The sequence below is a fragment of the Calonectris borealis genome, chromosome 7 (assembly GCF_964195595.1).
Source record: "Calonectris borealis chromosome 7, bCalBor7.hap1.2, whole genome shotgun sequence".
Classification (NCBI taxonomy): domain Eukaryota; kingdom Metazoa; phylum Chordata; class Aves; order Procellariiformes; family Procellariidae; genus Calonectris; species Calonectris borealis.
Genome location: NC_134318.1, coordinates 39,086,750 through 39,114,114, shown reverse-complemented (window position 1 = coordinate 39,114,114; position 27,365 = coordinate 39,086,750). Strand labels below are relative to the sequence as shown.

General features: G+C 41.6%; 1 protein-coding gene across 1 annotated transcript in view; it reads right to left on the bottom strand.

Annotated features, from left to right (window-relative positions):
* Positions 1–11,881, bottom strand: part of TACC2 (transforming acidic coiled-coil containing protein 2) — a 104,773-nt gene extending 92,892 nt beyond the window's left edge. Inside the window, exon 1 of the mRNA XM_075155223.1 lies at positions 9,405–11,881. Coding sequence (XP_075011324.1) covers positions 9,405–11,848 — 2,444 coding nt within the window. The 5' untranslated portion in view covers positions 11,849–11,881. The remainder of the gene's footprint in view (positions 1–9,404) is intronic.
* Between the last annotated feature and the right edge of the window lie 15,484 nt (positions 11,882–27,365).

Sequence of the window (27,365 nt, the reverse complement as noted above, 5' to 3'; positions counted from 1 at the left end):
CAGGAACACGGTGCTAAGGTGTGCTTGATTATCTAATTTTCCTGTAAGAATTAATTAATCTGCATTAATAGAAGGCTTGGGGGAGGAGAGAGGAAACAAGCTGAAAAGCAACAGGAAAACAAGAGATAAGCAACCTCCCAGCAAGGCTGGGGAGACAATTACAGGACAGGGGCTGACTTTCAGGCTGCAGCCTGCAGTGACACGCTGTCTGGCAGAGGCTGGGAGCCCGCAGATCAAAGAGCCGCGAAAGAAAGCGTTGCAAAAGATTTCTCCGGAGGGCCGGAGTTCGATAGGAGCGGTGAGCCTGCTGATGAGAGGGACTCAGCGGCAGGAGACATCCTGCAGGATGGCCCCGCTGGAGCCCGGGCCCTTCCCTAGCTCCCAGGGAACAGTTAGCCTCAAGGAAAGGCCAGAAAGCATCGGGATGGCTTATATTGGGAGGAACTGATGGGGTTTTTTAATGGACATCCCAAATGCTTTTAAAGAACACCAGTATTTTGCATTTGGGTGAAGGATTTTATCTTTGCTAGATCCCCATTTTTTCCTTTTCTACATATGTGTCCATGAAAATAACATTTACCAAGCTGTATGTGAGAAGTTAGGTTGCAATCTTAGGGGTGGAGGAAACCCTAAAAGAAATAATTGCCTTTTTAGTTTGGCAATGCTAAGTAGTTCATAACACAGGTACAATGAAGTTCCTGTGGTGACGCTATAGTTACCTGACATAGGCACATGGTGCTGGAAGGCAGAGCATATATATATATACACACACACTCATATATATAGATATATATACACACACATACACTTCACCCCAGCTTCCACGTCCCATACTGCTCCTCGCTGCGGGACCAACGCATGAATATTTTCCTCAAGCGCGCAACATTTTTACCCTATACTCAGGAAGATGGGAAATTGAATTACAGAATAATTAAAGGTACTCAAGTTCAGTACCTTCAGAAGTGCTGGATTCCACGGCATCAGTTTAGGTTGCATTTTCAGGTCTGGACTATGACTTGAGAAATGTTGTCAGAGACCCTATCATTCCTGCTGTGCTCCATGGTCAGGGTGCTTTTAGACTGCGGGTGGACACCTGGTGAAAGCTTCCTATGGGCACCATATGGCTAGCAGTGACCCACTCTGGCCAGCTCCTGTGAATTCGATCTGAGGGTTTTTCCCATAAACCATGTCACTTCTGCCAAACCAAAGGACTTGGGGAGGCAAAATGAATCAGCCCTCAAAAAAACCTATGAAAAACTCATGAAATTGGCTTGGAAAGAATGTTACATTAAATAAATGTTAAAAAAAACCCACCAACCCCACACAGTTTTTCTTTTAAATTTGCATTCTGTTTTTTGAGAATACAGGATGAACTCAGGTCAGATTGTCAAGTTTTTCCCTGTAAGCATGAAAACAAGGCTTTTTCTTCTCCAACTCTTTAAATTGACGTTAATCGTTGGTCTATAAGCAAGTACAAATACTACCATATTTGCAATAAGCTTGCAAAAAAGCCAGCAAAACAGCAATGCCTATGTTTGCTCCCAACAACAAGGCTGCATCAGGTGACTAATCTTTAAGAAAATGTGCATGTGTGATTTTAAATTGTTCTTTGTGAAAACTTAGTGCCCATTTTTAAGTCCGTTTGCAACAAAGAAAACCATATAAATATACTTCAGTTTGTTTAAAATTAAAGAGGAGTTTCTCTTTTGCATTTCCTAAGCAGAGGTGTATAGTCATACACTCTGCAAAACCACAGACCCAATTAGCTGCAGAGCAGCCTGGCTGAGATATCCAAGCCGCTTCTGTAACAAACACCTGAACTTTTTATTTCCACTACTTTCCACATACAAATTGCCTACAACCATCATTTGTGGTGGTTGAAAATTAGGTTGTGCAATTCCCAGCAATTTTTATTGGCGAGGCTTTGGGCTGGCTGTCTCTTTAAATTCCCAAAGTTTTACCTTAACCTTCTGCTTCGAAAAAAAAAGGAAATTTTAATGTTAACCCATTACATTTTGGAGGATCAAGGTGATGGGAAACTGCCATTTTGCAAATTTCCAAGTAAAAAAGATTGATTTTTAGAAAACCCTAGGCTAGACTCAAAGCCTCACAAATTCCAGTGATAACTTCTCTAGCAAAACAACTTTATTTGGAGTTTCTACTAGAAGAACAAGATTTGAAGAATGCTGCATGCAACAGAAGTTTCATGTACCATCACAGCATTGAAAAAAAGAAAAAAAGAGATGATGTGGAAAATCTTGGAGACTTCCAAATATTCAGCAGAACTAACTCTATATTTTGACTCATTTAATGACATTGTTAAGGAGGGGAGATGAGAGGTTTTTTTAAGTGTCCATTTGTTTTCATGACAGCTAAAATCTTTTCCTTAGTTGTTAGAAACAGAGAAATGCATACATGCTTTTTGCTTTCATTCCAGGAAACAAATCCAATCTTCTGCAGAGTTGCAGAGTTATTCTTAGCTGGCTTTGATATTTCTATCAGCTAGGAGAGCATAACAATGTTATCATGCTAACAAATTCCAAAGATTTTACATAAGCTCTTGAGTGCCTTAGAAAAAAAAAAAAAAGGCTTTATTGATTACACTGTTTGTGTTTCATTAGCCAAGGGATCTAGGAAAAACAGGCTGAAAAAGAATAAAAAAGCAGTTTGATGAGTTTCAGTTTCATGAAGCAACTGCTCCGTGTTTTTGAGAGCACCATTTACAAAGAGAAGCCAAGATTTACAGGTTTGAGGTTGGAAAACACCGGGTAGTTCAGGCCAATCATTTAAATCCTACTTGTCTACATACAGCCTATTTTCCTAATTTGATTTTTTATCAGTTGAAACAACTAGACACCCCCCTTATTTAAGCAAACCAGGATAACTGAGGGTATAGTGCTCGTAGGATGGTCTGGGTGAAAAAGGATCACAGGACTGTGCAGCATTCTCCCTGGCTGATCTGTTTCTTTGCCGATATCATTCCACTGGCGCAGAGATTTTGGCCCAACATTTACTGACTTTAAGGGTAGGCTGCAGCCGTAGCCTTCTCTCACACATCTGTCTTGAAAGGAAATGTACCAAGAGGTAAAGAAAGTAAATTAGTGAAATTAAATTGGAAACAACCTTGCGGAGTCTTAGTGCACTTTCGGACTGCTGGTTATTTTACTGAGGACCATGGATGAATGGGGCAGGCGTAGCACAGGGAGAGTAGGGAAGAGGAAGGATTAAGCCTGGGTGAACAAAGAAGAGTTCACCAGGAAATGCTTACTCTGGGAGGAGATCCCGAGCACATTTCAGCAGGGCAAACAAGATTAACATAACATAGTAGGGCTGGTTCTTGACAAGAGCACAGAATGGTGGCACTCAGAATTTCACAGGGACCTTAAAATCCAGAGCAATTAAGCCTTTGATTGGAGCAATTAACATTTCTACACCTATTGCAATTTGAGATGCAGAGCTGCTTATAGGCCAAAGAGACTCCACTGTAAGAATTAACCCGTCAAGGTAAGTGTAGATGAACAGGCCCAAAAGATCTATATAACAATTTTCTACTTTTCCAGAGTACCCAAATGTTAAGGAATAGCAATCTCTAAATAAACTCCACCTGCTATTAGCAATGCACACGTGGGCTTCCATATACCTGGACCAATATTGATAAGACAGGCTCCAAGGACATCAACGTAAAAGATAGCAGGAGGAAAAACAGAAAGCAAAGGATGAGGCAAGCGCTACAGAGTTCCGGCTCTTCAGACATGTCTCCAGAGGAGTCTCTGTTGAGAAGCACTAGTGCAATGCAAGCATGCCAAGACGCAGAAAAACTGGAAGGAAGCCACATCCAAGTCATGGAGAATATGCCTGTGTCTGTAATTGCTGTTCTTAGAGCTGCCCTCGGCGGGGTTCAAAGCTGGGGCTAATCCTACTTTGCATATTCTATTAGAAACAGGGACAGTGGAACAAGCTCCATGGTATCCAATTTTGCAAGAAGCCAGGAGATAGAGGGTTGGAATAGAGAAAATATGGGGATCTGTAGGTTATGCAAAAACAATTTTGAGAAAATAGGCAGCTTACTTGGAAGAAAAAAGGTTGAAAAATACATCTGGGGAAAGCTAATCAGAAAAAAAAAAAAGTAATCTGAAAGTAATTTTTAACTTAATGAGAAAAGACGACAAAAACTGATGCTAAACTGCCTGTCCAGATATTGGACAAAGTATTACAGTGTCCATGCTGGATTTCGGTAGCAAATGCCTGTATTTGATTGAATAAATGTAATTTATTGAGAAACATAGAAGGATGTATGAAAAAAGCAGCTCATGTATCATCCATCCATGTCAATACCTACCTTACGAATATGTGGCTAAGGTTCTCAAGAGTGTTACAGAATGTTTTCAATACAGCAAGAAGTACCAGCAATTTGGCCGGACCAGAGATTATTTACTTCTATACTTTTCAGTAGCAGAGGCATACGTAAATAAAATAAAAAAATAACCAGCATGGTATCACATACCTAGTTTTCCATTGGTATGTGCTTTGAGTACAACAGAGCATACAATCAAATCAGCATTTTATAAATTCTTTACACTGACTTAGACGCCGCCTAAAACAGCGGTCATTTCAGTCAATGGCATCCATTAGAGTAGGTGGCAAAACTCCCTTTCACTTCTTAGAAAGCAATGTGAGATATCCGTTGGGTAAGAGTGACGTTATCTTAATTTTACTCTTCCATGAATAGAAAAATACCAAAATTAATTATCGCAGACTTCATGCAGACAAAATCCCCACAGAACTCCCCATCCAGTTAATTTAGTGCAGGACTGCAGGCTGAGCTGCTTGCATCTCCAAAAGCACAACTGTACTAACAGTTGCACCTACTGAGGATAACAATGACAGTAAGATGGAAGGGAAATAAAGAGAAAGAATTCAGATGCAAAGGGAGAAGGGCAGGACAGACAAATAGCCTGATTAAGTTTGAGCATTTCATTTGTGTGTAAATCACCTTCAGCTACTTTTCCCTTTGTTTTGTGATCCTGAGATGCTACACACCTCAGTTAATTTTGAAGTTAAAAAAAATAGGGAAATAAAGAAAGCTGCATAATCACTGTTTTGAAAAGTTTCCTTTTAACTCCAAACTCTTGTTTTCAGATGCTAATGACACAAAGCCTTAGTGCTCAAAACCCACTTGACTGATCTGAAAAGCAGTTCTACATTCCATACCCCATCCAGCAAGACTGTTAAAATATTTAATACTGTGTTTGTTATGCAGACAAAAAAGACCAAGTCAGTATTTACTAAGGAGCGAACATTCTTTTCGGACTTATTGAACTTGCCAATTTTTGATGGCAGGAACAAAGCATGAAGCAAATCCAAAAGTATGTCTGGACCAACTTCAGAGATCTTGTCTGACCTATGCATAGGACATAAAGAATGTTTTTCAAGTAGCTTTGCTGATGCCAACTGCTGCAACGTACTTCCCATATCAGAATATTGCTTAGATTTATAAGTGATGTGAGTCAATGCAACGGAACTCTCCATTCTCTGAACACCAATGGCAGCGATAGGAGAGCACCTACAATACGGTGCTGTATCCGGGAAAGGGCCCTCCCGGTAGAGTTTCTTGCAGTGTCAAAACTCTAAGGAAACACTTGTCCCCAAAGCAGAGCAGTGCCACAGCCTCCTCGCCCTTTACAGCTAGCTTTATGTGCCACTCGTATAGCGAGGAGCAGGTCGAGGTACAGCCATCAAGGAAGGTTCAGGCACCGTAGAGAAAGAATGAGCACCTGCGTGAGTACGGCTGTGAAAGCACTGCATCTTGTCTATCGATTTGCATAGACAGGCTGGAACAAGGATTGCTTCTGCAGCATAAGCTCCAGAAGAAGTCAATGCGATTTGCAGTAGCACCAGAAGCTCTGGGAACGCCAAGCCTGCACAGTGCCCTCCTGCATTCGAAGCAGGTGAAGGCACCGGGTGTGTTGCTCGGCACTGCAGCGAGCACAGCCCGCGCTGCTCTGCGCAGCAAACCGGTTCTGCTGAGGGGTGCAGAGGAGAACCTCACCTTACTGCAGAATGAGCGTCATTGCTTGCAGCATGCTTACGGCTCCTTGTGCTCCTCCCTCACTAGCACAGCCAGCCCCAAGTTGAGTCTGTGAGCATCTCCACAACCCTGGAACACCCAAAGGCCTGTTAACAAGCTGGGCGTTTTGCCAAGCTAGCAAACCAGCGAATGATACAATCTGTTCTCCGTACCTTATGGATGCACATCTGGGAATGACTTTACAGTCTCCACTTCAAAAAGCTTGGCACTTTTTCCAAGAGACAATGGCAGTTTGCATGCACCAGCCAGTTGAACTACAGGAAGTTATCAAAAAATTCCACGCCACCTCTAAACATCCCTAAAATTTTGCCATCATTTCTGGTTTTGTTCCGTGCTCTACTCAACATCTGCCATAGCCCATGATGCAAACAGGAGCATTTCAGTGGCATAAGGTATGAGGACTCCCTGTACATACATGAACCTCCCTTCTCCCTCCATAAAAGAATAAAGATGTATGGGTATAGACAGTGCAAAAGGAGAAAAAAAACCCTTCAAGTCCTGATCTTCCTTTCCAAGTAAAACTCAGACAGCAAAATGGAGCGGCTGGATGCCCAATAGTAAGTGGGAAAGACAACATTTTGATGCCCAGATGTGGTCATCACGAACACAGGTTTTCAGTCACAGATTCGGTAGAGAGATAAAAATGTCAAAACCATGAAAGAAAGGGTTATTTTTTACTCCTTTTCAGTGCTGACAGAGACGTTTGCCAAAATCCAACCCTTCCCTACTTCTGCTAATAGCACAGCTGCACTTCCACATGAAAGTGGGGCTAATGCTTCAGCCACAACCTCCTTTCACAAAATAATTGTCCTTTTTACTGAAGATTTGAAGGGAAGTTACTGGTGCTGTACTATTGCCTTCAGACACAAAAGCTCTTCTTATTAGTTGACCACTGTCCCACTCCTAAAGGAGGTAGGGGCAGGAGTCACTGCAGACACTTCCTGGATCTACCGTTCATCACAAGACCACCCTCCTCCCAGTGCCATGGCCATGAAGGAAAGAAATTCCTCTATTTCCTCTGCAAGAAGAAATCCTAAAAAGGATTTAAAAGTCAGACCACACAACTTTGCCCCCTTACCCACAGTTCAGTGGGGTTTCAACATAAGAGATCTTGTAAGAGATGGAGCTATACAGAAGCAGTGGAGGGGGGGAGAAAACAATGCTGAAATAATTCAGAACATGCCATTTCCTTCTCCTAAATATAATATACTTCTTACTACTATTTATTTTGAGAGCTGGGGAGGATTCTTTCTCCCTGGACTTCTTTCCATCAGGCCCAAATCCCCACATTCAGCTCTTAGAAATGTGCATCTTTTTTCGCACGGCTTTAGTAGTTTATCCTCTGTAAGGATTATAGGGCAATAAACAACTCAAAACCACTCTGCAGCAACAAGTGTTGTGACCAGAGTACATAGGGTATGGAATACAGCTTGAAATTCAACTACACAAAACCAGTTTTAAGCTCCGAGGAAAACTGTGTTGGACCCACTGAAGACAGACCAGCCAGCTCAACTAATGCTTTCTACTTCTCTTCTATATTATAAATGCATATTCCTCTAAGAAACAAGCCTGATCAAAAGCAGAGACTCCTCTCTACCTCCGAGAGTCCCCAGTGTTGAAGTCTACAATACCGCAACCGCGTACGGCTCTGCACACAGTATCTCCTGCGTGCGTATGCACACTTGGTATGCGTGTGACACCACTTACAGCTGCAGTCCAAAAGTAGCAGCTGCCTGTTGATACAAACCCTCACGCTGGAAAAACAGGTGATAATGAATTCTTAAAGCATATGCAAGTATTAAGCAACTACTCCATGAATTGCCAGCAGCTGTTTCAAGAACCCTGCCCGGCTTGCCACAGGTATTTATTTAAAGTATAATACCCGCCCTGATATAAAACACATGCGTAGATTTGTGCAAGTACTGCCCCATAGTCCCTTAAGGCTTCTGAACCAGGCCATGCCAGCAATTTGTTTGGTAATTTCAAAGCTACCCACTGTGAAGCTTCCCATCATATAAAGGGAAACAAAAAGAAAGGAAAGGAGCTAGAGAGAAATAACAGGGTCTAATTTCCTTGTCATTTTATAGACAGATCCTTAAAGAGAAAGTCATATAGCTGTTCAGACTTCCAACACTTCTAGTACTCTTCTAATGTACATTTTGCTCGCACAATTAGATCATATTCAGTCTCGGTCCCAGACTCACATACAACAGGAAGAACTCCCCCACATTTTCACAACAACAGAAACACTTCAGGTGCTTTCACTTACAATGTGGTTTTATCATTTTAACCTTTAGGGAATGTAGCACTGAAACATTTTCCCTCCTTATTCAGTTAGTATCATGTAATTTTTTGGTAGTACTTAGAAAGATTCCATCTATGCAGACCATTCATTGATGTTATCTGAAATAGTTCAGCTTTTCACTGTACCTTTCTGCTCTGCTGTTGTCGCTTAGCAGTTACAGCTATAGCTGCCTCCTCCAGCACGGGAAGGAGAGGGACAGCGTGCAAGAAAGTTGCTGAGGTTACAGAGGAAGCAGTGACATGATTAGTTAAAGGAAAAGCACCTGTTCTAAGATCATAGTTCTTTTGAATTATCTGCACATCAAACTGAGAATTCAGACAGCAAAGTAGAAACTCACAAAAAGAAGTCTTAACTTCATTAAAGCAGTTACTGCTAGGTTTGGAAAATAAAACCAACAGCTCTTAGGCTCCAGAAATCCCAGCTAAGAAGAATTCACATCTGAAACAACTCCATGTCATTAGAAACACTGAATAACACAGTGATCAAAGGCGCTGTCAATACAATTATATTATACGGGAGGATAAGAGGGAGGCCTAGACAACTAACAGTGTGAGTAATTGGGTTATACTGTAGGCTTGTTTTTAAATACTGCAATCCACCATGTGAATGCTGCAGGTCTCATTTAACTGGGTCACCAAAACTTAGGCAAAAGCCTGCTAACTTAAGGCTAGGAAGTGCTATTTGTTTGCCTAACTTTAGACTACGAGATGTGAACACTGGGAAGCGTAAGCAAATCCACGCAGGTAAGGGCAGGAATCCGGACCAGCAGATGGAACAGGCAAGAATTGTGCTCCTCAGCTTGTAGGACCCCTCTGCCCTTACAAATTATTTCAAATTTCTTCCACGTAGTCCACATTTAGAAGCAACAGAAATGTAATAGAAATTTAAGAACAGAGTAAGTGCTATGCCCTCTTAAACCGCCCAGACAATGGGTATCTGCCTTGAAAATTGTATCCCTATCAAGCCCCGCGGTCCTGACAACCATTTCACATAGTAATTTAAAGTAAATACCTTTCAGTAGGTAATCCTGCCACAGCCATGTCTTGAAGTTCATTGAGGTCAAGGTTCTTAGGCTCAGTTAATGCAAGCGGTGATAGCTTTCTTTTGGCATCCTGAAGTGAGCTTTCATGTTCTGAATTCATCTTGCTTGGCTGATTTTCAGCAACAGTGAGATCTGTACATGCAGAATGCTCACCCTGCTCTATCACAGGAACGGTTGGAGAGTGATTTTTGTACAAGTCTGTCTCCTGCTCTTCAGTGCTCGTGTTTATAGCTAAGTCACCTTCACCAGTGACTAACATCCTTGCAGTACCTGTTTCAGGGATGTCTCCAGTTTTTTCGTTACCTGTCTTTGCTGTGCTTAACACTGTGTCACTGTTCTCTTTTACATTTCCCTCAGTCACAGATTCTAGTTTAGAGTCAGTTTGCAAGCAATCATCCTGGCTTACTTCATTTTTTAAGTAATCTGTCAACCCATGCACGGCCACTGTCTTTTCTTGCTGTGCATCTTGCGATTTTTCCAATGTTTCCAAGCATTTCCTATTTACTGGATCATCCGGTATCATCTGCATGTCATTCTGAGACTTAATGTCATGCAAAAAATTGCTGCGAACGTGTGTCTCCTGATTTTCCCCAGGTGACACATTAAAATTGTCTGGCAATTTTTCATGATTGTAAGATCCTCCCGGGACAAGTGTAGAAGCTGCCATGTCAGAGATGCTCTTGGCAATGTCTGGATCACCGTACTCACTTTTCTCCAGTTCATTTGGCTTAGGATCCTGGCACTGTTCAGTAGGAAGACTTACATCCTCTTCAGATGAAACTGGTTCTGCATTACACTCTGTAATTAAGTTATTTCCCTCTGCGGTAGCAGCATCTTCTAAGTCCCTCTTCTGTACATCGCCTGTAGAGATAACAGCTACAGTGGGCTGTTGCTTACTGTCAGAATATGCAGGGAAGTTCTCAGCTGCTGCCCCATCAAATGAAGCCGGTCCTTGCTTCTTTATCTCTAAGCTTATTAGTGATTCAGGATCAACGCCACTAGCACACACACCTTCCTTTCTTTCCATCTCACTGCCCTCTGGATGCTCAGTGGTTTTGTCTGGCTTTTGCAGATTTTCCAGAGCACATTCAGCAGGTGTAGTGCCATCCAAACTAGAGACCACTTCTAAACAGCTACCGGGCAGGCTGTTTTTCTCAGTGTCCTGGAGACTTGCTGGTGGCAGCTCTGCCACTGTGTTTTCTGGTTGCAGAGATTTGCCCTTGGCAGCATTGCAGGAAGACTCCGTAGCTAAAGACAACTCTTGCCCCTCTGCTTCTGAGGTGCTCTCGGGAGTTTCTTTGCCCGCCTTGTTTGATTCTGAAAAGTTCTCAGCACCACACAGTTCTGCTGTATCCTTGGCCACTGGACTCTGCTTGAAGCCTGCATGATTTTCAGACAAGAGTTGGGGTAATTCAGTGCTCAGAGTGCTGTGGACAGTTTTTTTAAATATCTGGCTGATATGCTCCCTAAAGTCTGGGAGGTTGGAGCCAATGTCCAGAGAGCTGCAGGTCAGAGCCTCATGCTCCCTTCCAGCGTTCTCTGCAGACTGCTCGGAAATACTGATCTCTGCCCTGGTTACGTTATTATTCTCTTTTGAAAGCTCTTCCATTTTTTCTGAATTCCCAGGTTTCTCTAAGATCTTACTGTACTTGTCATCTACGCAGATATTGGTTGCAATTTCCTCATTACAACCTTCTTGTTTACCAACAGATGAAAGGCTCAGCAGCTTCCCTTCTAGAGTAGGGAGAGCTAAGAGAGACTCTGCTGAACTGTCACTTCGCTGTTCTTTGAAGTTTACCTCACTTTTTCTTTCTTTGGATTTAATTGCAGATATCTCTTTCTTCAGCTTCTCAGAATTGAACTGTGATAAGTTTCCAGTACTCTGCCCCACATTTAAAGTCTCTGGCAGGGCTAAAATTCTGTCTCCATCACTCTGAAAACTTTGGTCTGGAACATCTTTTTTATTCACACACATACTCGCTGCAGAGCTGTTTTCTGAATTTGCTGTTTTACCTGTGCTTACCCTGCATGAAGGACCTAAGTGCGCAGACACCTGAGAACCTGCAGCAATCTGCAAATTAGAGTTACCTTCTAAGGCATTTTGGCATGCTACAACTTCCAGCTCATTATTTAGTAATTCCCCTCCAGTACCATTGTTCATATTGTTTCCAGGTTGCTGGCTAGGATGGCTGAGTGCAGAGGTCCGTGTAGAGAGGGCTGTAAAATTTGCTTGACAATAACCAGGCTCCTCTGGTGTCTTTTGAATGCAGCTGGATTTATATGACTTATCAGTGGGAATTAGTTCCCCATGTGCCTGTAACGGTGAAGGAGATCCTTGTGCCCCTGGAGTTTTATCAGTTTTCATATTGTTTGTTTCTGTGACAGAAGCACTGTCCTCACAACTTATCTCCATGTTTCCATCTCTCCAGATGATTTCCCCATCAGCAGTCAGACCTTCAATCTTTTCCGAGTTTTTTGCCATTAATGGCACTTTTCCTTGAGTTTCTGGATGAGATATTTGAGGATCATTTTTCTCAGAATTATCAGAAGTATGTGCTATTTCTGTATCACTTGGCAAAGCCTCTGATATGTTAGTAGCACTTGCTGAATTCTGTGTCCCTGGAAGAGCATTTATAGCAGCAGCACGGCTTTCACCAGTATTATCCTTTATCCTGCATACGCTGCCTAGCTGTTCATTCTTGTCAGATTCTTTAGAAAACGCATTGCTATGACATGCTGTTTCATGCTGACTAGCTGAGATCAAAGAATTATTATCCTGCTCGGGCTTGTTTGAGTTTTGCTTACTGCGGCAGTTTTCTTCTGCCTTGAGATCAGTTTTGTTTTGCTCGTTGCAATCTTGCAAATTAAGCATGGTCACACCAGAAATATTTTGCCCGTGTTTGCTGCTGCACATATCCTCTGACACCACAGCACTGCTTTTGTCCTTGTCCTTTTCTTTTGCTGTGTCAGAGTCACATTGGATCGATGCTGGACCTAGCACAGAAGATTCTTTATTAAGGTGGTTTGAAATGTTTAGAGCTATGTTGCTGTGATTATTTAGGTCCAATGGCCGTTCAGGTTTTAGAGCTTTTTCTTTGTGTTCCTGATCGTCTGCTCTTGCGACAGTTGTCAAACTGCTTTGCTGCTTCTGTTGTTCAAGCCCTCTATCTGAAATCCAGCCACTGCCACCAGCAACAGACACTGACTTCTCCCTTTGCTCTGCTTGGGGAAGAGCAGTTGGAACACCTGCATTTTCCTGCAATTCTCTGATGCTGCACTCCGGGGCCTCAGAAGAGCTGCCCGTGTCACTCTCAGAGGGGCAGCTGTTTTCACGGACGTGGCTGTCGCCCCCTTCCTCCACGTGAACTTGCGGAGGAGTGAGCCCTGAAGTACCGACCGCAGCTTGGGAGGTTTCTGAACAAGTCATCTGCGGATTTCTGTGACTTTCTGCAGCCACTTGCTCCTGCTGAGCTTGCATCAGCACATCCGATTTGCATTCGCTTTTCAGTGCCAAATCTTTGTCCTCCATGAAACTTTTCACCGCAGTTTGGTGCTTCTCTTGTTGAATACCCTCATTTTCTTTACCATCCATGGCACTGCTTTGTGCAGCTGCAGGTCCTTGCTCTGGATGGCTGTGAGGCACTTCAGTGCTGTGACCGATTTGTTCTTTGGCTTCCGAAACCCGTGAGGCCTCCTCAGTTTGTACAGCCATGCGATCCATAGTCCCTGCCAACTCATTTAAGCCCTGGAGCTCAAGTTTTGATTTGGACATTTTTGCACTTTCTTCTGACTTGCTGTAGCTCTCAGGCTTTTCTCGACTTTCAGTTTTGCATTCAGATTCTAACACAGTTTCTCTAGCAAAAGCCTTTTCCCTTTCATCCTGCTTACTCTGCTTAATATTATTGTTCTCAGAGTGGAGAAGCGGTGAACTGTGTGCACCGGCTAAACAAACCTTTTCAGTCCTGTTACAACCTGACTGGCTCAAAGTTTTGTCTTCTGCTTCAGTGTTAAAGCAATCAAAACCCAGTGGGCATTCTTCCCTTGGAAACTGTGGGGAAGCCACGAGCTTATTCTCCAGGTCAGCTGTGGCAGCTGTTTTCTCTTTACTCATTTGTTGTTCAGGTTTACAACCAAGAGAGTGTGAATTGTCTTCAGGCGATTTAAAGTTACCCTCTAAATTCAGAGGCTTTTCCCCAGCTTCTTCCCCTAGGTCACCTGTTGAAGTCTTTTCACAAGGACTGGCTTCTTCAGGACTATGTCGCAAATGGGTGTTTTCCGCGTTCTGGTGGTAGCTACCAACAGAGTTCAATTGTTGTCTTTCTGCCCCACTTGACCCCTCAGGGAATTCACTGGTTTCTGTCACTCGTGCCTCCTCTGTTCTGATTTTGTTTTTTTCTCCTGTTACATTCACCTCGGTTTCTTTTTCATTCAGCTCTGTGGATCTGCTCAGAGAAGTACTTGATGCGTATTCTTCCAGTAATAATCTTTTATCTACCAGGGAGTTTTCCTTGGTGGGATTGATAATGCTTTCTGTTTCAGAAAGTGTAGTGCTTTCTCTAGACACATCATCAGCTTTTATAATTTCATTGCTATTGGCTTCATCTTTTGGGCTTTCAGTTGTGACAGCTGATTTTTGTTCTTCTTCTCGCTTAAATGATAAAGGCACACCGAAATGCTCAGCACTAACAAGCTCATCCTCCTTTTGAAGCTCTCTTTGAAAAATGGGTTCATTTTTTTCAGAGGCTGTTTTCACTGCTTCACTCCTCATTGGATCTTCAGAGTCATTTCCAGGCACATATTCCCTTGAAGGCTCTTCAGGCTTTGGTACCAGGAAGAGATTTGGAGGGTTAGAAGGCAACTCTGACATTGAAGTACAGGCTTCTGACTGCTCCCCTTTGCTTCCAGATAGAGCTGGGTTTGCCTCATCCCCTTTAGCTGTTGTTACAGCCCCCATCTGTAGATTACAGACTTCACTGATCTCAGCGAAGCCCTGAGCATTCACAATTGCTCCAAATTTTTCACTGTCTGAGCCTCCTGTTGCTGGATAATTTAGGATTAAGGTTTCCTTTTTCATTAGCAGACCCTCTCCACCATCTGTGTTCTGTCTACCTTGCTGCATTACAGTCTGCGGCTGACCTACTTCCAAAACTCCTCGCTCCTGCTTGGCCTTCTGAGCAGTAAAATAATCTCCTGCTTCTTTACCCTGGGGAAGCGTGCTGACATGTGGTTCTCTCATGCCACCCAGCTGTTCACTCTGCCAGAGTGATCCTAATTCACTCAAACTCATTTGTGTGACTCCTTGCATTTCTGTAATTGCTGCAGGAGGGCTGGGCTCCAGGCTTGCGTTTCTGGGATCATTCTCGCTGTTTTTCATAGAAGTGGCAGCAATATTGTCACATTTTGGGCCTCTGTCCACAGAAACGGCATGTGCTATTCCCTCTTCTTTGTCATTCCCTGGACCTGGGGATGGCACTGCTTCATTGCAATTTGAGGTTGGTAACTTGTCATTGTTGCTTGTAAGATCTGCCGTGACATGTTCTTTGGCACAGTATGCAAAAGGCATTGAGGTAGGCAGACTTTTCTCTCTTGCTTCTGCAGCCTGCTTTAAGAAATCAGAGGCTGTTTGTCCTCCATGTTCTTGCAAGATACTCTTCTGTCCTGTCACCTCTGAAGACACCATGCTTGAAATTGTGTTGGATAAATCTTCAGCACTGTAGCTACTGATGCCTTCATTACTGATGCTGCCAACAATGGAAATGTTTATTCGTTTCATGTCAATAAAGAAAATGAAGCAAAGAATAAAAACAGTTTGTGCCATTGACGTTTCAAAGCCATGCAGTACATGCACTGAGAAGCTGATAATCTGCTTTCAGGACCTAAACCATCAGACACACATTACAGTGATTTAAATGCTCATTACTCTGGAAAAACATGTCCCCAGTCCTACCTGACAGCCACCATGCGCATGGCATGCATTTTAAGCATTCCAAAATCTTAGTTAAGTGCGGGAAGAGGGTACACACATCTAACGAAGGGAGCAACATAGGAAAAAGTGACAAAAATACTGGAAAAACCACTAATACCTCAAAGAAAGGTTTGTCATTTCTGCTTCTATTTTGTGCAAAGCTGAAGGCCATGCAATCCACAGTAACTGCTGTTATCTGGCTATACTTTTATTGTGTAGCAGAAGATTAAGGGCCCATCTGTTGAATGTTTTCTCCAACTAATCAGCACAGTTGATTCTCACCAAAAGGTCAAGGGTCTCACCCTGCCATACAATGATACACGCCCTATGAGGTCATTTTATTGCAGTGCTTGATTTCAGTGCATATAAGCTATAACCATTTGTATGATCTCTCTCCCTACCCATTAGAGATAAGATAGAATAAATGGAAGCAGATATATGTGGGTGCCCTAGCTGCAGAGAAGGAGAAGATATTTTTAATGTTTTTCACGTGTACAGTGTGGACCTCAGTTTCCATACCTAGGTTTGTAGGTGATGGAATAGGTTAACCTCGTTCTCTCCCTCACCTCCCCTGGGAAGCCTGGGCATATTTTCATTGCCTTAGGGAACACGGAGTGAAAGATTACTTCAAAACTCAACATGGAATTGTACCTAGGAGCAAGGGGCATCATTTACTTAACATGAAATAAAAAATCACCCCCCCAATCAAAACAAGATACACAGACAACACGTTGTCAAATGCTCGGTCGTCAGTGTGACGGCAGTGTGCTCTAGTTCTATAGCTGCACGGCGGGAGTTCGTGCATGGCGAGCCCATCCATCACTGGAGCTTTGCCACAGCTTAGCACTAACAGGCTACATTTCAGAAATTCAAAGTGCCCTACAAACTGGAGTTATAAAAAACGCTTAAAACACCTTCTGTAAGGCCGAGCATAGATTGGATTTTAAGTAATCTCCAGAAATCTGAGAAGCCTCTCTCCCCTTCTCTGCCCAAGTTTTATGCACAAAATACTTGACCGAAAAGTGAGTCAGTGACCAGCTCTCAGGTCCCTGCAGTTTAGGTCTGTGTTTATACAACCACCGCCCTTTCAGTAACTGTGGAAGCAGCATTGAAGTCCCACGCTCTTGGGCTGTGCTACAGTACACAGAATGCACTTCCAGGTGGGGTTAAAATCCCTCCTTATACTGAGGACTGCCCAACGCAACAACTTCTTTATGAGAGGGCTGCACGTAAAACTGAATGTGAGCCTGTCTTAGACCCTAAAAACCTTCTTCAGAGTCATTACAATGGAAAATGAACTAGTCTTTAAAGAGCTATTGAAACTTGCCTATATTTAGGGTAAGCCTCAAATCTAAGGTAAAATATCTATACCATACAATTAGTTTTTAGTTTAACCAAGTTTCAGCAATGCTTGGTACCAGTTTGTACATTTACTAATATATTTACTAATACATTTTATCTGAACTTTTATAAATTCTTTTGCCCAAAAGTTTTTCTTTTCCTAGCACACTGAAAACACCTATCGGTGTAACACTTTCTGACACTGGGAACCACACAGGTGGCAATGCAATATCTGGTATTTGTTGGATCACTGACAACATGGGGCATGATGGGACACGAACAAACAACAAGGAGATGCCAGGAGGCTTTCCCTAAGGAAAGAATAGACTTTATAATTTGACATTAATTTTGCACTCAGGGACTCTTAATTAGAAGAGGAGGGGCAGAAACCACAACACTGAATTGGGGAGGGGATGGAAAAGTGGGTGTCAATTGCCATTCCAGCTTTTTGTTCGCCTTGCAGGTTTATCTTCTTACTGATTAAACTGCTCATTAGCAGTTGTGCGCCCAGGGTTCTTCAACCTGGAAGCATGCTCCTGTCAGAGGTATGGTGTTCAGGGGAAGAACAAACGTGGGTGCAGGTTGGGGCGTGTGAAGCTCTTTAACCTCTGTGAAACTGAGTTTTGGAAAAAGTAGAAAACACCACCTACAATTACAGTTTCTCCTTATCACTCATCTTTAACCTCTGATTCTTTGCTTGTTGTTAATCCCATCTGTCAACTGAGTTAGGAAAAGCATGGTAATAAATCTGGGATTGAAACATTGGTAATGTTCATCATACAGACCATACATCATTATATATTTGCATTTTACAGATTTTGGCTGACTGGAATTTCGCTAAGATCTTTAGAGATATTACTTTGTTACATTACATCTATTTGCAGCTATTAAATATGAAACAGTTCCAAACATGTCTGAAGTGGTTAAGTTTTCTTGAACACAATTGCTAAACCCATGAACTATCTACTGCCGTGCTGGTAGCAACTTTGTAAAGAGTCGTAGTAGTAAACCTGTGACTTAGCAGGTTCAAGGGTAGATGACAATCCTATGAACTAAGCTATTCAGCATTACGAATCAACTAAAACAATTTTTCTGGTGTTCGATAATGCTGAAAACGTGTTCATTTTACTCAGGAGTAGATGAAGGAATTGGGACAACTTTGTAATTAATGCATGCTGAACAGAATTAAAATGACAGTGCTGGCACGTGCTGTGACAGCAACTTAAACTATCACTTTTAGAATGAAGTAGTACACATTCATCATCTGCGCTACTTCAGCTTGCTTCAGTGTTTTATTCAGGACATACAGACAATTGAAAGGTTCGAGTTTCCAGTCGAGTATCCAGTTCCAGATACGTCCAGACTGACCTGTTTGGATATCTCCATTTATGTTTCTCCTTCTGATGTAGGTAACAAGGAAAGCTATATAGGGAACATATCCTACATCTTCCTTTTCATTTTTTATAATCTTGCTTCTCTGTCTGGAAGACACTGCTGGAGTTAGACAAACATCTGTTGAGAATGACTTAAGCACAGTTGATCCTGCTTTACAGCAGAAGGATGGACTAGATGTCCTCTTAAGGTCATACCTAGCCCCATTATCTTCCACTCTTTTTAGAAAGAATAACACTACAGGGAAATGACACCACATGCTGAAGATAATTCCCCTGAGTAAAACTCAGTCTACATGAAAATGTATTAGCAATCAATAATTACCTGCAGGGAGCATGTATTTTCAGACAACCCATTCAATATGATCAACATAAAGCTATGACCCTAAAAGTTGGGATTTTTTAAAGAGAGGAAAATAAAATGTGTTCTCTTTTGTGATTACTTGATCTCTTTTGTTTGTAATCTGAACTAGCTTGATATTATTAAGGGAAAAATTAATACTGTAGGGTAATATTTAAAACAAAACATGCAAATGACAAAGCATGAAAGAACATTAGAGTTTCTCATAGTTCGTGTAGAGCTTAGGGCAGAAAGAGTCATTTTGCTAGGAATAATTGCTGCATGTAATTGATGATATGTTAAAAAAAAAAAAAACGCAGACATGCAAAGACCTAGGTGCATATGTAACTGAAATATGCAAGGGTCCCACTGCACTCAAGAATTATCAAAGGGAACTTTTCCCTTGTCTTAGAAGTTAAGCACACAATTAAGGATTTGCAAGTTCAAGGCCTTAACATACTGACCATATGAATGCTATCCTTCCAGTTACAACATCAAATAACAATGAGTTAAATCTTTATATGTCTGAAGTGTTTGTTTTGCATAAATAATTACTGAGAAATTGCTTGTTTGGAGCACATTGCAAATTTACCGATTAATTTTTAATACCTGTAGTTATCCTCTTCCACCTTCAAAATATATTGTGGCAAGTTCGAATTATCCTGGAACAATTTAAGAGTACTGCCCAGTTACTAAGATGTTTATTAGGACAGCACTGCCTGGTTTGTGTTTAGGGTGTGAAGCTATAAAGGATGTTAAGAAATCAATGACTTATGGTGCATCTACCATAAATACTTCTGGATTAAGAGCCATACCCAATCTACCAGCCACTAACACTTGAAGTCGCAACTTCCATTACTCTGTTTTGCCATCCACAGCAAAGGCAAGGGGACAGAAGATAAAACCAGCAGCAGCTGAACAAAAGCTCTCTGGCGTTTACTATCTGAGGGGGGGTGGTGGAGGGGTTGGGGGTAGAGATGCCCAAAGATGGTAAGCCTACTTGATAAACAACAAGAAATGATGATCCAACAACAGAAAATCATAGATAATTTAAAATTTCCTTCTGTTATTCCTTTGCTTTCCTTCTAAAACATGCAGTAGTTGTTGAAAGGACAGGCAGGCTTTCCAACCCAGTCACACTTGTGAGGGAAAAACACCAAGTGCCGAAGCCTATGAAACCCAGAAGTCACATGCGGTTGCATCCATACTGATGTAACTCAGAGCCTGAGTGATTATATTCCCAGGAGTGTAAGAGCCTGAAATCTGAGGACGAATTTAGAAAGTGCTGAAGGGGACAAATGCACAGCCAGCTCTGCAACCGTGGCACACGTATAGCTGCTTCTCAAATGTTTCTGTTCTGTTTCCCCTGACACATGAGAGATCAGCGTCTACATTTTGAGTTTACACATTTGGACACACTGTACTGGAGGACGTGAGTTAACTTAAAGAATCCTGCACTTTAATCTGTCCCTAAGAGGTATTGAAAGTTAATTAGGAACATGGAAATAATTTCCACATTCCCTTTTAAAAAAAAAAAAGTCAGCGTTTTAGAGGCAGAGCAAGTCACTATTTGAACTTTTCAGTGTAAACAAACACATGAGAAATCCATCATCGCTAAAGGGCTGCTAACAGCAGCCAGCTTCCCCCACCCTCCCTGTATATCTAAGCTTTCAGGAAAAAGTGAAGCAGGAATAATGATCTACATGATCCTCCTGGGAACTGTCCTCCCCTTCTCCCCCCACCCCCAATCACTTTTCACCTCCTTGTTCCACACACAGAAAAAAATGCAGGGCCTGTAATATTTTAAGTATGACCAAACTAAATTATTCTAACAGTAAAAAAGTAAGCTGTACTACTGCTGCAGCAACCAAACATGGCCAGATCTTCAGTTCCAGTTCCACAACTGGCTCCTGGTCTCCATCCGAGATATCCGGAGAGTCAGCAGGAAGCATGGCACTGAACGGAAGGTCCCACAGGATGTGTGGCCGCTTCAGCTTGTCATTCTGCAGTGACTCTGTGGGTCCCACAGGATCTGCGCGCAGCACTCGAGGTGGGAAAGCGGCCAAGTTCATCCACGAAGAGTGCTTGTTCCCCTGAACTCCTTCTGGGTGTGTACCTTTTAAATTGCTGTATCTGCTTCTTCCTAAACCTGCAGGAAAAAATGCTTCTCTGGGGTAGAGTTGTCCAGCTAAGGATTCCCCAGGCGTTTTCCTCTGTGTGTGCACCAGGAGAAAGGCATGGTGACATCTCCCACAGACACCAAAGTCAGGAAGCCTGAGGCTTGATAACTATTCTAGTTCTTCAGCATTTTTATTTAATACGGAAAGTTTACAGATTAATTACTGATGGTGTAACTTTTAAGTGTACAGGACTAGCGAGAAGCAGGTAAAAAAATTGGACTGAAACAGTATTTTAAAGTAAGAGTCACAGACGTTTTGAATTCCAAAACACAAGAATTTAAAAGTGACTGAAACAACTTCTGAGAATTCGTGGAGGATGGAAGAAAGCCGCCCAGAAGACTGGGAAAAAGCAAACGTGGTAGTTTTCCACACAGAGATACTTCGTCTGAAGATGGCAGGTCATACACTCTTACGACTGTAAGAGTTCACTTCAGGGTGGAAAAGATGCGTTCAAAGTAGCATACGGGAGCGAGTTAAAAATAAACAGCCTGGATTCTGAAACTTCAAAGATTTCCGTTTATTGTCTTCATTTCTATTTTGGCGGGATATAACTCAGAAGCCACCCAAAACAGGCATATGCCAGCAGTTTCAGGAGTAAAGCTAAATAAAAAGTAATTGCCTGAGCTCCTGCCCATTAATATGTTTCCTGAAACAAGAATCTTATGAATCCCTTAAAAAATAAATACTTTGAAAAACTGCTGTTGTGAGTTCTACAGTATGCTAAAGCATCAGTATGAACAATGGCAGGTTTTGAAAAAGAATAGCATGGATACCGTAATTTGAGGGTTAAATCTGCTCTGTCCCAGTACGCCAAAGTCAGCATGTAAGTTTTGCAACACGTTTAATAGATTTCTGCATTCTCAAGGGAGACTCCACCAGTAAGACAGGCCATTCCTTGTTGTGTTAAAAGCCACGGTGAGGTCTTCAGCCGAGACCTTGTAGCTTTGTTTCCCTTCAATGGCAGGATTGCCCAACCTTGCCCACAGGATGAAGATACAAAGGTCCACCCATATGAAGATGCGAGACCCATGATAAATTCTAGAAGTCTCAGGTCAAATATTCAGGTGATGAGTCTCTGAGAAGTTCACCATGTCCTTCCAGTTCTGACAGTGATATAGATCTGTCTGCAGGCTGTATTAAATGGTTTCCCACATTTGAGTGGCTAGAGGAACTTGAAGCTGACACTTCCTTCTTCATACCACCAAAAAAACCCCAAAACTTCATCATCCTTCTTTCCTAGCTGTGACTGCACAAACATTTCATCAGGAATGGTTTTCACCAGATTGGCTGAGAGCGACAAAATCCTGCTGCATGGATGAATTCATTCCCGGCTGCTTGATATGATTTGCCACCTACTATTATTTTTCTTGGAGACAGAGGTAGAGGAAGATATTGCTGACTAGCGTAAAACAACCTCCCCTCCCCCAAAGTCCCCGCTTTGATTTTATATATTTTGAATTCTAAAAATGAACCAAACATCACAGAAGTGATGGAAAGCTATTTCTTCAGGACTCTCATATGGGGCCCTCTGATTTGGTGTACCCGAGTTCCTCACATTTCCACAAATGTATGGAGCAAGAATGTCAGAAAGTTTAAATCTCTGCATACTTCTTTCTGCTTTCTGGCAACATCTAAGAATCTTTTACTCTTTAACACACTACACTGTGAATATTCTATACCCATTTTACAGGTGCAGAAAATTAAATTTAGAAAGATTAATTGCTTTGATAAGGTTCACTCATGGGAGTTAGTGTTAGGTCAGGGAGTTGAAAGCACATTTCCCATTTTGAGTGTTTCACAGTGTTACTGTCCCTATCAGCTTCCTGGTAGGTAGTTAGAAGGGTCTTTATAGGCACCTATTGGAGAAAGTTGCGTATATATCCTCAAAATGTGGACAAGAAAGTAATTGTACAGAGATGCTGTTTGAGAAACAAGAACATATATAATTTAAGCCCCTGAGGTGAGTTCTGCTGCTGCTTCATTCACAGGATGGAGGCAGTACAGAAGGCAGGTCTGAGTGGTTGGCACAAACACTGTATTAGGTGGATGCTGGTAGAAATGCTGTCAGTCAGAGGGGGTACGGGTGTGGCAGTTCTAAGTACACAGTCTAAGAACTATCATTTTGCAGTTTCACGAACAAGTCTAGTTTTTAGGAATGTTACTCATGATAGGCCTACATAGAAAATTTAACAGTTGCTAATACTCATCATTTTCCCCCCACCTCCCTTCCCCCTGCATAATACAACCTGCATACTGATAAGAATACCAGAAAATGACTGTTTTATTGTCACAAATCACAATGGGTCATGTTTTAGGTAGCTTACAATAAATTTATAGTTTCTTCAGCTATGACAGCATGGTTACGCACCATTACACACACACACAATATAGTGATTATGCACAATACTGTTGAGAGAAACTAGAAGCTTGAGGATACATGTAGTATTTGTTAACTGTAGTAACATACAAACAAAACATGCATCTAAAATTCTCTTCCTGCCCAAGTTTACATCACAACTGCAAACTCAACTTTTTCTAACTAGTGTGAATGACATCTGTGGCTTTTCTCATTTGATATGAAAATGGAGAGACACTCTCAAAGACATAAGGAACTCAAGCAAGGAAGAGCTGTTTCATGTGCTAGATAGTAAAGTGATGTGCAACCTTTCATCACTTTAAACTTCAAGCCTAAATACCTTTATCATTGTAAATTGACTTTGCAGTCTTAGTCTTGCTCAGACTTTATTATTTTCAGTAAACAATTAAGATGTGCTAGTGGCAATCAGAAGAAATAGAATTAATAGTAAATAACTTCCTGTGTGTCTACTGAAGTATGACAACCTACTGAACTGTAAGAGCACCATAGCACAGCCAAACTATCCCTTCCAGAAAGTAAACCGCTTTTTCTTGGTAAGTCTTTAGATTATGTCATGTCTCTAAGTTTCCCTGAAATTTCCCTGATGTGGTCAGTTATGATCTTACTTAATACCTGCATTTGGAGTTAAACTGCCACAAACTGTTGCATGACATCAATAATTTTAGAATAGAATAGAATAGAATATTGGAAGGGACCTACAACAATCTTCTAGTCCAACTGCCTGACTACTTCAGGGCTGACCAAAAGTTAAAGCATGTTATTAAGGGCATTGTCCAAATGCCTCTTAAACACTGAAAGGTATGGGGCATTGATCACCTCTCTAAGAAACCTGTTCCGGTGTTTGACCACCCTCTCGGTAAAGAAATGCTTAATCTTCATGATTTCTTATTTAAAAAAGCAGAAGAAGAGTTTATTGCCTGGGATAGTATTAACTTAACAGCATTTGAAATATTTTACTTGACTACTGTTTGTTCATGTTTTTAATTTCTCAAGTTTACATCTTTCAAAGACAGTGGCAATCAGAAATGGTAGCCAGGATTGGTGGAAACAGAAAAAGACCCACATCACACATACTCCCCTTGAAAAGGATGCGGCCAATCTTTTTGCAGTGAATTCTCCAATCTTAAAGTAAGTTCATGCAAACACTTAAAAAGGTGCCCACAGCCTAAAAATCCCCCGCATTTATCAGGAAGCTACTGCGACCCCTTCCAAGCTGTATCTATCATTCTATCCCAGGTAACACTGATGATCAGGAAAGTATTCAGCCCTATGTTAAAATCATGCTGGCATTAGATAATTTCTTCATTGCAGCAGATGAAAACCCTAGTACCATGGGAAAATTCAAGTAAAAAGTATTAATGCTTCAGACAAAATATTCCCTTTGGCATATTTAATAAAATCCAGATTATGTTATCTTCTGCCATCCTTAATAGCACTGACGAATACCTTAACTCTGAAAGTGGTCCTATTTATTTAATCAGGTGAATTTAAAGACATTTAGAACAGTACAATGCTAAGAAATATTAGATGGGTTGGTACTTTTTAATAGGATTGTTATACAGAGCTGAGCACGGCATTTTGCAAGTGTTTACAATTACATCTTACTTCACAATCATATATGACTACAAAAGACTTCATTGTTTCTCTGTCTCAGATGAGAGTTTATTAGTATAAGCAAAAAGCATTGGAAGTTTAGGTCAAGGGTTACTACAACAGCTGGAGTCTTGTTTATAGCTATGCAGTAAGGCGAGAAAGTCAGTTTGGTAAACAGTAAGTAGCCTTATTTTGTCAGGTTATTTTGAAGACTGCATCATCATCATCCATCAGGATGATAGATTTTGAAAATCATCAGTTACACGAGAACCGAAACTTAACTAACATCCCCCAACTATCAACAGCAGCAGGGCTTCAATTCTATTCACAGGAAGAAACTTCATTTCTTACCTTGTAGGTCCTGGAATTGATGGGGATATACTCTCAGCCAGTTGCTCAGCAGCAGGAAGAAGATCTGAGATGTCCTGACCTCCAGATCTTTCTATGCTGTTTTCCTGAGGGCTCCTTTTTAAACCGTGCCCATTACCAGGAGGTTGGCCTAATTCTGAATCTTGTGGAGCGCTCTAGAATGAAAAAAAACAATTTAAATAGCTACTGCTATTTTGGAGTACAGGGAATTTTGGAGAATACATAAGCTCAAGGAGTTTTGTTCTGCCCAGTGATGGACAACTTCTGTGGTAGATTTCACTACTTCGATGGAACTTGCAGGTTCCAAAGCCAAGCCATTTTTTTCTTAACGACAAAAAAACAGAAGGAAGTGGTTGAGCCAAAAATAAATACTAGGAAAAGAACAGGGAGAGAAGAACACAGCAATTGTTCTAAAGCAGCCAGAGCCTTTACTGACCCAAAAAGGGTATCATCTTCTCTTTTTCCAAGCCTGGAAAATGCTTCCTTGCTAAGCAAGTTTAAAATGAGAAAGGATGGAAACAAGCTATAAACTTTGACACTCATAATATTAGCAGTATCTTTGGAGTGAAGTTAGAGATAAAGCCAATGTCAATCAAGACCCAGCACTTGAATCCAAGTCCAGATTCTTTCCCTCGCACTTCAACAAAGCTCAGAATGCCTCTGAACTGAAATGGAGGGCCTGATTCTCCACCGCGAATTCTCCAGCTGCCTTTCTGTAATAACAGCTACAGGAAATGCTGCAGTTTCTGTAGTAATAGCTACAGAAATGCTATTACACAAATATGGCAATGCTGCATCACCTCTTCTACAGGGTAAATATTTACCCAGGATCTTCATCCATGGAGACATGCCTTTACATGAGTGGGTTGTTTTGTTTTGTTTTGTTTCTATTGCAAACTGTTGGTTTTGCTCCAGAGAGGAAGAGAGTCCAGTGCAAGTGCCGGGCTGTGACCCATGGTGTGCCTGTGAATCCCTGGGGTTCTGCAACACTCCCATGGGGCTGCTTACGACAGGTAGTGGCACCTTCCTGCTGAGGAGAGGTTTTTTTTGGCAGAAGTATCTTTAGAAGGCAATGAAGAGCTGGTAAAAGCTGCTTTGAACAGTAGCTGGGGATGTTGTTCAAGTATAACAAAAGAACTGGAGAGAAACAATTAAGTGTAAAGCAAAAATGAAGTCTGAATGAAGAAGCTCCATTTCAAATCCTTTGGCACATCAAGCAATAGTGAAAGAGAAGGAAGACTGCTTAATCAGATCACCCTCAACATACAATCACTGTTCTTTTAAGAATTCTTAACTGTAATTGTAACAAGCCAAAGGCACACTTAAGGTAAAGACACATAAGCGCATGTACTGACCTCGGGAGAACCACTTCAGAAGAATGTCATAGATGAAAAGCACAGTACACAATTCTGACTAATCTCTTGGGTTTTTTTAGTCTCAATTTTTAGGTTTATTTTGTTCTAGAAGTAGTCAATAAATTGCAGAAATCTATTGTTTACAAAATCACACTTCTCTGTGTGAACTTGGTGCGCTCTCACACAACCAAAGGTTTTTCGTGATCAGAGCCAGGAATGAGAGACACCCAGTGGAAAAGCCCATGTAACGAGCGATTGAAAAGGTCAGGACATACTGAAAATATAAAAAGACTTCCTTTAGACTTAAGGCAAATTTGATTAACTCTCATATCCTCTGCCTTTCCCTGGAGGAACCCCTTCACTACAGCTTTGTTTGCAGAAGTCTCCTTTATCACACCGCTTTCCGCTGGGATAGACCAAGGGCTCTTGGTTTCATGATTATTAAACACTTACCCAGCATGTGCTGACATCCGGCATTTGGAATATTTATCTAAGTATATATGTTGGCCCCAAAACCACAGTATACGGCAAAAAAATACTAGAACATCCAGATTTATACAAGGAAATTTGTTTCTTCCAGCCAGAAAAAAAATATAAAAATAGAGCTTAGTTAGCTTACACAGCTCTGTTTTGCTTTTTGTGCTATATTTTGGGCAGGCTTGCTTTTGTTTGCATTAGAAAGTTTGCATGGAGAATTTATTTCAGCATGATACATGTGTGCAGAGAGAAAGAACTATGAAAAAATGCATTATTAAATTAATTATCAGGAAAAAAACCCAACCAACCAAAACAGTGACTTCTGGGGCCATACATGATCATTCTGGAGCACGTCCATGGCCCAGTCACCACTCACAGACCACCATTATACCCACCCCCCAGAGCCTACCCCACTTGCCAGTTAGCATTTAGAAAACGCAGCAAGCTAAGGTGGGGGTATTTATATCTTGGCAGAAGAGGAACTCCTTCAGCTAGACGGACCCAACCCCACGGAGAGTCAGTCTTCAGAGCATGCGCTGGCC